Genomic DNA, 13,168 nt, shown 5'->3' on the forward strand with positions numbered 1-13,168 from the left:
TCATAAAAAGAAAAAATAAAAGACTTGCTTTTAAGTCAATGAGAATATTGGCAACAAGCATGAAAACAATCAGGAATGACTGGGGTTTGGGAGGTCTGGGTAGCTCAGCAGTTGAGTGGCTGTCTTTGGCTCAGGGAGTGATCCTGGAGTTCCAGGATGGAGTCCCACGTTCGCCTCCCTGCATGGAGCCTGCCTCTCTCTTTCTGTGTCTCTCATGAATAAATAAATAAAATCTTAAAAAAAAGAAAAAAAAAGGAATGACTGGGGTTTGGCAAACCATCTCCTGAAAAAGTGAGTGGTACATGGCAAGTGATAACTGGCTCTGCTTTGGGGCATCTTCATCAGCCCTGGACTGGAAGCTTTAGCTCTGGAACAGAACAGAGACAGGAGAAGGAAATGGCAAATGTCTTATGCCCTGTCAGGCAATTAGCAAGCCAGCAATTTCCTGCCTCCTGCTGCAGGATTAGAATGAAGAGAGAACAAGTTGGGAGCACCTGGGTGGCTCAGTCAGTTAAGTGTCCGACTTTGGCTTGGTTCCTGTCACGATCTCAGGATCCTGGGATTGAGTCCCACATCGCATTGCATGGAACTCAGTGCTCATCAGGGAGTCTGCTTCTCCCTCTCCCTCTGCTCCCACTGCCCCCCCTTATTGTGTGAGCGCATGCTCTCTCACTCAAATAATCTCTTTTAAAAAAGAGAGAAAGAACAATTTGGCTAATAAGGAGCTTTATTTTTTTTAAGATTTTATTTATTTAAAAAAAAGATTTTATTTATTTATTCATGAGAGACACAGAAAGAGAGGCAGAGACACAGGCAGAGGGAGAAGCAGAGTCCCTGCGGGGAGCCTGATGTGGGACTCAATCCCAGGACCCCGGGATCACGACCTGAGCCAAAGGCAGATGCTCAACCACTGAGCCACCCAGGTGCCCCTAATGAGGAGCTTTAGAAATGAGGCCTCTATGGACAGAAAAAAAAAATGTAAATAGACTGCCTGTCTCCTATCAACACAATCTCATACTTACCAGACCAAGAAGGAAGACACTGTGTCACTTCTTACAGAATGTATCTTGTCCAGAAACTCCACACATGACTGTCTCCTTGAAATTCTCAAAGGCCAATTTGTCTTCAACATCCACGTCCTGGGGAGAAACTCAACACCGGTGGCCTTCTGTGGGGCCATCCTGGATATACAGAAATACCTTGTAAGCAATTTACTATTATTATTGTTATTCCCATGTAGGGGTAGCCCTAGGTCAAAGTAGTAAGTCTAAAGCAGCAACTCTCAAAATGTTGTCCCTAGAGCAGCAGCTAGGGCTGGGTTTATATGTGCATAACACAGACGGTCGCAGAGAACCCCACTCTTGGTTAAATGCTTTGCTGTCACTGTCTTGAAATTTTTGAACCAGGGGTCCCACATTTTCATTTTGCCCCAGGACCTGAAAATGATCCAGCCGGCATTGCCTGAAGTATCATTACCTGGGGAGTCTTTGAATACACCCTCCCAGTCCTCATCCAGACATGCTGAAACTCTGGGGTGGCACCCAGCAATCGGTTTTTAAGAAACCCTTCAGGTAAGTCTGATGCATGGCCCAAATTAAGAAGAGCTGTCTAAAGGCCCTCCCGAATTTTCATTAACTACTTGGCATGTTTCCAAGTTCCCTGGCATTAGATTCACAATTGCTCTTTGCTGACGCCTTTTCCTCACCTGAAGTTTTCAAGGACCTATTCCCTGCTTGAAAGAATCCATATTTTCTGAACTTCTCTAAGGATTCCAGGCTTCTCTGATGCACCACTTTATTTCCCAGGTAGAACAGGAGGAGACCTGTCTGCTCTGTTCTCACGTTGCTAGTTTTATTTTTTTTTTTAAGATTTTATTTATTCATGAGAGACACAGAGGCAGAGACATAGGCAGAGAGAGAAGCAGGCTCTATGCAGGAAGCCCGATGTGGGACTAGATCTCGGGCCCCCGGGATCATGCCCTGAGCCACCCAGGCATCCCACATTGCTAGTTTTAAATCCAATCCTTTGAGGGAGGTACTGAAATTCAAGGGAAGGAGACCAGTCTACCCAGTTGACTTGCCCTTTAATGTAATCAAGAGTCCTAATAGAATTTTCAAAATAGTCTTCTTCCTTCACAATTCATGAGTGTTAAAGAAAAAAAATTCATGAGTGTTGCCCTCATAGCTGTTCTCTCTCCCCCTTTATCTCCCTGTCTTTTTTTCTCTACACCTTCCAATACATGCCACTCAGGATCTTCTCAAGTGCCAGTGATAGTAATATAAATAATAAGAGCAAATGAGTACACACTCTGCTGTGTCCTTTGTTTTTCCTTCCCATGTGCATTCCTAGACTATAGACACTATATCCTCATTTCCATTTCCCAGATAAGAAACAAAAGATCAAGCGTGTTCATGGATTTCCTTCATTGGCTTTGTACAGGATTTGAATCCAGATGGGCTCATTCCACACCATGCTTTAGACACCTCTACAGCAATGGTTTTTAAAGTGTGGTCCTACCTCACTTCAACCAAGTGTTATCACCATCACCTGGGAACTTGTTAAAAATGCAAATACTAGGATCGGACCCCAGCCCTAGTCAACTGGAAATTCTTGGGTAGGACACACAGATCAGTGGATTTTCTTTTTATTGAGGTATAGTTAACATACAATAGTACATTGTTTTCAGTTGTATGACATAGTGATTTGACAATTATATACATTTAAAAAAAATGCTAATCATGATAAGTATAGTCACCATCTTTCACCATGCAAAGTTATTACAGTTTTATTGACTATATTCCCTATGCTGTACTTCTCATCCCCATGACTTATTTCTTTCCTAAGTGGAAGTTTGTGCTTCCTAATCCCCTTTGCCTATTTTTAAAAATACTGGGGCAGCCCTGGTGGCTCAGCGGTTTAGCGCCACCTTCAGCCCAGGGCCTGATCCTGGAGACCTGGGATTGAGTCCCACATCAGGCTCCCTGCGTGGAGCCTGCTTCTCCCTCTGCCTGTGTCTCTGCCTCTCTCTCTCTTTCTCTGTGTGTCTCTCATGAATAAATAAATAAAATATTTTTAAAAATTAAAAAATAAATAAAAATATGTATTTAGAGAGAGTACATGTGAGTGTGGGGAGGGGCAAAAGGAGAGGAAGAGAGAGAGAATCTCAAGTAGACTCCCTGCTGAGTGCAGGGCCTGACTTAGGGCTTCCTCTTATGATCCTGAGATCATAACCTGAGCCAAAACCAAGGCCAAAAAGAGTCAGATGCTTAACGGACTGCACCACCTAGGCACTCCTCCCCTTTGTCTATTTCATCCCACTGCCCTTGGGTTTGTATTCCCCAAGAACATCCATGAAGTATGAGAAATGAGGGGCGATTGATTTCTCCAAGCACCATGAAGGACAGGAGCATGATAAGCAAATCAGAAAAACGTTCTTCAACACTTTTATTAATTAATTTTTTAATCATAGTAAAATATACATAACATAAAATGTACCGTTTTAACCTTTTTTTTCAGTGTCCAGTAGTATTAAGTACATCCACATGGTTGTGCAGCCATCCCCACCATCCATTTCCAGGAATTCTTTTAACTTGCAAAACTGAAATTCTCCATCCCTCTCTCCCAGCTCATCACCTGTCATTCTACTTTCTATCTCTATGAATGTGACTCCTCTGGGGACCTCAGAGAAGTGGAAGCGTAAAATGTGTATCTTTTTGAGACTGGCTTATTTCACTTAACATAATGTCTTCAAGGTTCATCCACCTTGTAGCAGGTGTCTGAATGTTGTTCCTTTCCAAGCCTGAATAATATTTAATATTCCATTGTATGGATATACCACATTTTGTTTATCCATTCATTTGTCAGTGGACACTTAGGCTGCTCCCACATTTTGGCTATTGTGAATAATCCTCCTACGAATACGAGTGAACGAATATCTCCTAGAGACCCTAATTTCAATTCTTTTGAGTATATACTCAGGTGAGGAATTGCTGAATCATATGGCAATTCTATTTTTAATATTTTTTATGAAATGTTTCAAAATTTTGACACAGAAGAACTATGACTTTTTTGGGCATTTAAAAAATTTTTCCAAATGTATCATTTCCATTCATATTTCTACAATAGTGACAATTGAAAAAAGTAACAGTCCATGTATCAAGAAATTGAGGGGAAAGGGAATATTCTAAACAAGCTCAATATTTTCCCTTCCATAAAGACTACTACCTTGCTCCTTGGCCTTTTGGCTAATATCAGTGTAATGATTACTATAACCACTATACTGTTATTAATAAAAATATAACAACAGCAATAATTATGGCCAATATTTCTAGAGTAGTCACTATGACCCTAACACTGAGATCTTTTCTTGTTTAATGCATATAGCATCTTATTTATTTGAAGGACATAAATGTCCTTTGTTGAACTTTGCTCAGTTTCTCTCTTTCATTAATAGATTAATGTCCTCCCACCCTTGCTTCATAAACCATCCTGTGGATTGCAATTCTGTCAAGTGGCCTGGATGTTAGCATTGGCTGGTTCAAAAGTTCTCTCCTCCACATAAGCCAGTGTGAGGGCAGAGGAAAAAATGCTCACTTACCCCTTTGTTCTCTCAAGACTCCATGGATTCCAACCTCCGTCCACTTCTGTCATGACATATGAATCCTTCCAAGATCATATCCTAAGATAGTTTAGTTTCAATTAAACCAAGAAAGGATACTTTTATGTCAATAATGTATTTGCACACCAGCTCCTAGAATTATTCACTCTTGAAGATATCTTGACTCAACGATGATGTGGAGGTCCGTTTTATGAGGTGGCAATTACTGAGAGTACATAATCCCATATGTAATTATTACAGGAGCCAGATAATAGAGGAATTTCAATGCCACAGAGGACTTGGGAGTTTCACGGGTAGAATGCCATTGAGGTATCCTACAAGGATGTAATGGATCTTTCTTTGCTGGCACCTATAGGAAGATTGCTCTGTAAAGATACACAAAATAAATGCACTTAAGACTACTTGGAAGATGGGAGATACTACAAAACAATTGCTATTTGGAAATATCCTAGAGGGTGGCTACCAAGAAAAAAAAAGTCAGTCAAAAGATATATGTTATAGGAACGCCTGGTGGAACATGCAACCCTTGATCGCATGGGATCATTATGGGTTTGAGCCCCATGTTGGTAGTAAAGATTACTTAAAAATAAAATCTTTTGAAAAAAAGAAATATGCTATAAAATAACTCTCAGTTTCTAGACATGGTCCATGTTTCTTAGAGAGAGAGAGAGAGAGAGAGAGAGAAAGAAAGAAAGAAAGAAAGAAAGAAAGAAAGAAAGAAAGAAAGAAAGAAATGTGTTTATTAGAGAAAATAGCATTGTTCCTGAAAAGCATTAACCATTCTTGTTTAAGGAACAGACAAGAATTTCCCCTACAGATATGACATTTCTTCAACAGACACAAGAGACTCATTCAGCCTTTTCTTAGAATGTCTCTCATTCACTGTAGTCTGATGACAAATGACAAATCACAACAAAGTCCAACAAAAACAATTCCTTTGAAATAGGTAGGTCCCAATAGAATGACCTGATGTAATTGTAAAATATAGAATATTTAGAAGAATGGATTAATGGTGTTATTTCTCACGCTGAGGCAGTAGATAATGTCAGATTATAATTTCCAGGATTACCTGAGATTTGCAATTATGAGCAGACTCGGATAGTACAGAATTAACTATGCAGTTAAGATTTTCTAAGAAAATAAAGTCATCTAACCAGATTTGATAGTTTGAAGAAACTACTAGAATGTAATCCTAGATTTTAAAATGGCATGCAGGCATGATAGTTTCTAAAAAAGTAAAACAAAAAAAAAAAAAAAAAGTAAAACAACACTTATTTTCATTCTTAGTTTTAGCATTAGAAAAATAGGTAATACATAGAAGTCACTCAAAATTTACCTGGTGAGGAAAGAAAGGAATAAAGGAACCTGATGGGAAGAATTGTTTAAATATTATTAGATTTTATTTTATTATTATTTTTAAGATTTTATTTATTCATGAGAGACACATAGAGAGAGGCAGAGACATAGGCAGAGGGAGAAGTGGGCTCCTTGCGGGGAGCCTGATGGGGGATTCGATCCCAGGACCCCAGGATTACGACCTAAGCCATTTGGGTGCCCCAAATATTATTAGATTTTAAAGCATAGATAAAAGACTTCTCTCCAACAAGGGATATCTGTGTGTCTGTTTCACTGTAACTAACTTATGTCCCTCATTCATCAGACACATCAACAACATGGAATCAGAAAACAGAACAGAAGTATCAGAATTCATCCTCCTGGGACTCTCAGAGGATCCAGAACTGCAGCCCCTTCTCTTTGGGCTGTTCCTGACCATGTACCTGGTCACCATGCTAGGGAACCTGCTCATCATCCTGGCAGTTGGATCTGACTCCCACCTCCACACCCCCATGTACTTCTTCCTCGCCAACCTGTCTTTTGTTGACATCTCTTTCACCTCCACTATAGTCCCAAAGATGCTGGTGAACATCCAAACGCAGAACAAAGCCATCACCTACGCCGGCTGCCTCACTCAGCTATATTTTTTCATGGTGTTTATATGCATGGACAATTTACTGCTAACTGTGATGGCTTATGACCGCTATGTGGCCATCTGCCATCCTCTATATTACGTGGTCATCATGAACCCTCGCCTCTGTGGCCTGCTGATTCTTGTCTCTCTGTTCATTAGCATTATGATCGCCCTGCTCCATAGTCTGATGGTGTTACAACTGTCCTTCTGCACAGACTTGAAAATCCCCCACTTCTTCTGTGAGCTTGCTCAGATCCTCAAACTTGCCTGTTCTGATACTCTTATCAATAACATCCTGGTGTATTTAATGACCAGCTTGTTGGGTGTTGGCCCTCTCTCAGGAATAATTTTCTCTTACACTCGTATTGTCTCCTCCATCCTGAGAGTCCCATCAACTAATGGAAAGGTCAAAGCTTTTTCCACCTGTGGGTCTCACCTGTCTGTTGTTTTCTTATTCTATGGGACATGTGTTGGAGTGTACCTTAGTTCTGCAGCTTCCCTCTCCCCCAGAAGGAGAGCAGCGGCCTCAGTGATGTACACGGTGGTCACTCCCATGATGAACCCCTTCATCTACAGCCTCAGGAATAGAGACATGAAGGGAGCCTTGCGAAAACTCACCTCTGGAACATCTTCCTTTTCATGATTCTGTCATCTGCCTTGGGTGATGTCAAATGATTGAAAGGGAATTATGGGTATGTTAGAAATCCTGACTCCTCTTCTTTTTTTTTTTAAGATTTTATTTATTTATTTATTCATGAGAGACAGAGAGAGAGAGAGAGAGAGAGAGAGAGAGAGAGAGGCAGAAACAGGCAGAGGGAGAAGCAGGCTCCATGCAGGGAGCCTGATGTGGGACTCGATCCCGGGACTCTGGGGTCACACCCTGGGCGGAAGGCAGGCACTAAACCGCTGAGCCACTCTGGAGTCTCTCCTGACTCCTCTTTAATTCAGTTCTAACAAAGTAGTTAATCAAGCTTTCAAGTCAAATATTTTTGTATTAAGTCATACAGTACTGTGTGTTTGTACCCGTCATTTATTAACTAACAACTCTGAATTCACTTCAACATCTATAGAATGGGCAGAGTAATTTTACACATTTGGTTATTAAATCAACGCTATCTTAAGTTTGAAGCTAAATCTCATACCAAGCAGCTCTATGGATGGAAGAGTCTTTTTAAGCAGAATTTATTTTCTGGGGTGTGTTCTGTGTGCTCTCTGAGAGTGGCATGGGGAGAATATTTGTTCTCATGGGGAGAATATTGGAGCCTAGCTTTTGTCTCTATAGAAAAATATTTGGTCTTTGTCCCCAGTCCCTGGCACAGAACTCCTTGGAATCTCCTGAGTGATAACAGTGTCCTTGGTTTGCTAAAGAGACAACTCTTGGCTCGGAACTCCTAGGTAGCCTCAGGGCTGGTTTCCAGAAAGCCCAGAAGATTGGAACTTTCAGCCCCACCCCTAACCTCTAGGTGTTACGGTTAAGGTTAGGCTTAGGGTGATTGAACCAATGACCAATGACTTGATCAATCAAACCTATGAAATGAAACCCCCATTAAATAAACTAAAAAGACAGGGTTCAGAGAGCTTCTGGGTTGATAAACAAGAGCACAGTCATGTTCCAGGAGGGTGGAGCACCCCAAACTCCAGAGTAACAGCAGCTCCTGTGCTCAGGACCCTTCTGGATCTGGCCCTACATATCTTTTCATCTAACTGTTCATTCTTATCCTTTGTGAAGTAAAAATAATAATAATAATGGCAGTATTCTAGTAAGTAATCTGTTTTCCTGAATTCTGTGAGCTGCTCTAGAAAATTCATTGAACTGAGGAGAGGACCAAGGGAGCCTCTCATTTATAGCCAGTCATTCAGAAGCATAGGAGATAGTTTGGACTTGCAATTGGTTTTTGAAGTGGGACAGGGGCGGTCTTATGCAACTGAACTCTTAACCTGTGAGACCTGACACTATATCCAGTAGACAGTATTAGAATTAAGTTGAATTGCAGGACACCCAGCTGGTAACCAGGAAATGTGAGAATCATTTAGTGTGAGGGAACACACACACACACACACACACACACACACACACACACACACACTTGGAAGCCAGAGGTATCAGAAGTAGTTTTGAGTGTTAATAAAGCAATATTAACAAAAGCATGGATGGGGTTTAGGAAAATCACAAAGAGTAGTGTGGTACCCTATGTCTATTAAGAGAAGGCTATACTACCGGGGCACCTGGGTGGCTCAGTAGTTGAACCTCTGCCTTTGGCTCAGGGTGTGATCCTGGAGTCCCGAGCTTGAGTCCCACATTGTGCTCCCTGCATGGAGCCTGCTTTTCCCTTTGCCTGTGTCTCTGCCTCTCTCTTTCTCTGTGTCTCTCATGAATAAATAAATAAAATATATTTAAAAAGTTGGAGCCTCAACCGACTGAGCCACCCAAGCGCCCCAATGATGTCTTTTGATGAGCAGTTCTTAATTTTAATGCATTCTAGTTATCAAATCTTTCTTTCCTTTGCCTCCTTTTTAAGAAATATATGCCTATTCCAAAAAATAGTCATACTTTCTCTATTTTTTTTTGTTTTATCGCTCACATTTATTTCTGCAATCATTCTAGAATGATTTTGATTTTTAGACATAGCATGAGAATGGATGAAACTACTGAAAAGATAGTCCCTTGCTCCACTACAGTCATTGCCATAATACACTAGGTGGCGCTCTTCTCTTGGATTGTTCAGGTTTTTACCCTTGCATCAATCCCAAAGGAGGGGATTAACCCTACTTAAAGTTCAAAAAACAGGCAAAGCTCTTCCATGATGTGTAGGAGAGGGTGAAAAAAAAATCTTCCCTTCTACCCTTCTTAGGCTCTTGGTTGGGGCTCTGTACCAAAAGGCAGATTAACAAGAGAAAACACGCAAATGCATTTAAGTTTTACTTGACACTAGACACTTCATAAGGAAATGAAAACACAAAGTTGTTAACCTAAACATTTTAATGCTAGGTGTGAGGAAGAGTAGAAAGTAGTGGGGAAATGTGATAGGACAAAAGGATATGTGTTTAAGGGTAGTAAACAGGGAAATTTAGCAATCCCATTCATTTGGATTCCTCTCTGCATCCCTCCATCTTCAGAGATAAGAATTCCCCCTTTCTCTGAGTATAGAAAGGACATCTATCCCATGAGCATCTTATGACCTACTTCAGGGGAAGGTCAGAGAGTCCTTTCTAAAACTGCCATTTCTCAAATACCTTCAACTTAACATATTCGATATGCTAAGGTGTCATATTTTAGGGCAATTGTATACTGAACCCTGTCAGATTTGATAAAAGATTTCATATTAGGGTGTTCTTGGAGGATGGGGGGTTGTAGTGACCAACAGAACCATGGAAGAGGCTTCTGGGTTTCTGGTAATTTTCTTTTTAAAAAACCTGGGTAGTGGGATACCTGGGTGTCTCAGTGGTTGAGCGTCTGCCTTCAGTTCAGAGCCTCATCCCGGAGTCCCGGGATCTCTCTTTCCAACTTTCAGGGTGCTGTTTTCTTTAATTGGGCTCCCTGTATGGAGCCTGCTTGTCCCTCTGCCTGTGCCTGTGCCTCTCTCTCTCTCTCTCTCTCTCTCTCTGTCTCTCATGAATAAATAAATAAATCTAAAAAAAAAAAGTAAAAAGTAAATAAAAATAAGATTTAAAAAACCTGAGTAGCAATTGCATTGGACATGTACCCTTTGAGGACATTTTTATGATTTGTATATAAATGTTCACTTTTAAGTTTTATCCACAGACTATCTGAATGTTTCTTATACTTCAGCAAATAATTTATTTTTTTTAAAGTTTATTTATTTATTCATGAGAGACAGAGATAGAGAGAGGCAGCGACACAGGCAGAGAGAGAAGCAGGCTCCTGCAGGGAGCCCGATGTGGGACTTGATCCCGGGACCCCGGGACCACGACCTGAGCCGAAGGCAGATGCTCAACCACTGAGCCACCTAGGTGCCCCTCAACAAATAATTTAAAATAAATAAATAAAATAATAAAATAAATAAAAAGTCCACTTTATCTCTTTCCAACTTCTCTAGGCAGTGTGAATGATTGATTAAAGGCCATTTACACAAGTAGGGGGATGTTTACCAGTATAAATTCATCAACTGTGAAAATTAATAAAAGAATCTCATTATAATGGAGTCTGGAAGGTGGGGAGACAGGAGCGGGGTCCTTTCAACTCTACTACTGGTTGGCAATTGCAACCAAACAGAAAGAGTGGCACCTTGCAAGTTGATACCACTTTCCTACCACAGCAAGAGGATGAGAGATTTTCTTCTCTCCTGGCAACAGCTCAGCCAATGAGAGACCATCACCGCTCAGCCAATGAAAAGCCACTATATTTCAAACTACAAGTTTATTCCAAAGGAGTTTTTATGACAGCCTTCCCAATTTCCTGCTATCCTTTATGAAAGAGCATTCCTCTCTGTTCTGTGGACTCCTTAGTTTGCTTGTCCTGGGTTGCAATTCTCTGGTTTTCCTACATATATCCCACCCCCCCCCCATCCACCACCCCCCCTTTTTTTTTGCTGGCAAAATAACTAGCAGTTTCATTTTTAAGGTTAACATATTTTATCTCTCTATGATAATCATATCTTTATGTAGAAACACAATGTGCATGAAATTTTTCCAACTTTCAGGGTGCTATTTTCTTTAACAATACTTCCCACTGAGGAGTTTTGTAGAATTTTCCTACTCTTAATTTTGAAGAGATAAGTGAGTGGTATTTTTCCACTTCACTCATCCCACCAATTAATCCTTGTGAGATTACTAGGATTCAGCCTTGATTAGACAAACTCTGATCCTGACCCAGGTTTGTTTATGAATTTTAAATATCCAATTTCTGTTTTTATGTCCCTAGATCCTACATGCATCCTAACTGAATCTTTTTCCTTTCTTCCTCCTCTTTGCTGATTCCAGATCTTTAAGATATGACCCTCTCTAGAGTTTCCCCAGTCTTGATCCCAAGCACCCACTGCTCCAGGTCTTTCTATTTTCTGCTCACCTCTCTGCAGTGGAGTGGTTCTGTCCCCACCTTGTTACTGTAAAGAGTAATCAGAATTATTTTATTACTTACTTTACTCGTTTGAGTCTCACAGAAATTTAGGAGGCAGCTCACGTATATAAAAGGGACGTGCTATAGGCAATATACCGAAGTTGTCTGGCTTGGAGTTGGAATTAGAATTTGTGCTAATAGCCTCCAGTTCCATCCACGTTGAAGCAAATGGTGGGTATTTGTCTGGAGGGTATTATGCTGAGTGAAATGAGTCAATCAGAGAAGGACAAACATTATATGGTCCCATTCATTTGGGGAATATAAATAATAGTGAAAGGGAATAGAGGGGAAGGGAGAAGAAATGGGTAGAAAATATCAGAAAGGGAGACAGAACATGGAAGACTCCTAACTCTGGGAAACGAACTAGGGGTGGTGGAAGGGGAGGTGGGCAGGGGGTGGGGGTGACTGGGTGGCGGGCACTGAGGGGGGCACTTGAAAGGATGGATGTTATTCTGTATGTTGGCAAATTGAACACCAATAAAAAATAAATCTATTATTAAAAAAAAAGAATTTGTGCTAAGAGGGTGTGGACTGCCCTTTGCACTTCTCTGTGCTCCCCTACTCAGATATTTGCTCTCACTTGGAAGCTGGGCTTCCTTTTTTTTTTTTTTTTTTTTTTTTTTTTTGAGTTTTATTTATTTATTTTAAATATTTAATTTATTTATTCATAGACACACAGAGAGAGAGAGAGAGGCAAAGACACAGGCAGAGGGAGAAGCAGGCTCCATGCAGGAAGCCCGATATGGGACTCGATTCCGGGTCTCTAGGATCACACCCCAGGCTGCAGGCGGCCAAACCGCTGCAGCCACTGGGGCTGCCTTTTTTTTTTTTTTTTTTTTTTTTTAAGCTGGCCTTCCTAACCTTCTGGCTCAGGTATTGTAAAAGAGGACCACTTTCCCAAGCCCTGCCACGACCTCTCTTTTTTTTGGCAAAGTGATCAGGCTCTGGGTGGTTGGTCAAGAAAAAACTGAACATTCCCTGGTAGACAGATGAGACAAACCAAAAGATTGAGGATGTTGTCGAGGTTTATAACGGACAGATGGAAAGAAGGGGTTGCAGTTACTTGAGGTTGAGAGGGTGAAGTCAGGACTTTGTGACATTTTATTTAAGATTTTATTGATTCATGAGAGACACACAGAGAGATAGAGGCACAGGCAGAGGGAGAAGCAGGCTCCCCATGGGGAGCCCAATGTGGGACTGCATCCCAGGGCCCTGGGATCACAAGCTGAGTCAAGGCAGACGCTCAACTACTGAGCCACCCAGGTGCCCGGATTTGTGACATTTTATTTTTCTTAAAACATTTTCTTTTAAGATTTTATTTGTTTATTCATGAGAGACACAGAGACAGAGAGGCAGAGACACAGGCAGAGAGAAGCAGGCTCCATGCAGGGAGCCGACGTTGGACTCGATCCCGGGTCTCCAGGATCACGTCCTGGGCTGAAGGCAGCGCTAAACCGCTGAGCCACTCAGGCTGTCCGATTTGTGGCATTTTAAAGTGTCTAAA

At 41.2% G+C, this 13,168-nt stretch overlaps 1 protein-coding gene across 1 annotated transcript; it reads left to right on the forward strand.

The window, feature by feature from the left end:
* The first annotated feature begins 6,291 nt into the window (after positions 1–6,291).
* On the forward strand, positions 6,292–7,230 carry LOC112909709 (olfactory receptor 7G3-like). Its single transcript, XM_025985721.1, has one exon. The coding sequence runs from the start codon at positions 6,292–6,294 to the stop codon at positions 7,228–7,230; it is 939 nt and encodes a 312-aa protein (XP_025841506.1).
* The last annotated feature ends 5,938 nt before the right edge of the window (positions 7,231–13,168 follow it).

This window comes from Vulpes vulpes, chromosome 9 (genome assembly GCF_048418805.1).
Source record: "Vulpes vulpes isolate BD-2025 chromosome 9, VulVul3, whole genome shotgun sequence".
NCBI classification, from domain to species: domain Eukaryota; kingdom Metazoa; phylum Chordata; class Mammalia; order Carnivora; family Canidae; genus Vulpes; species Vulpes vulpes.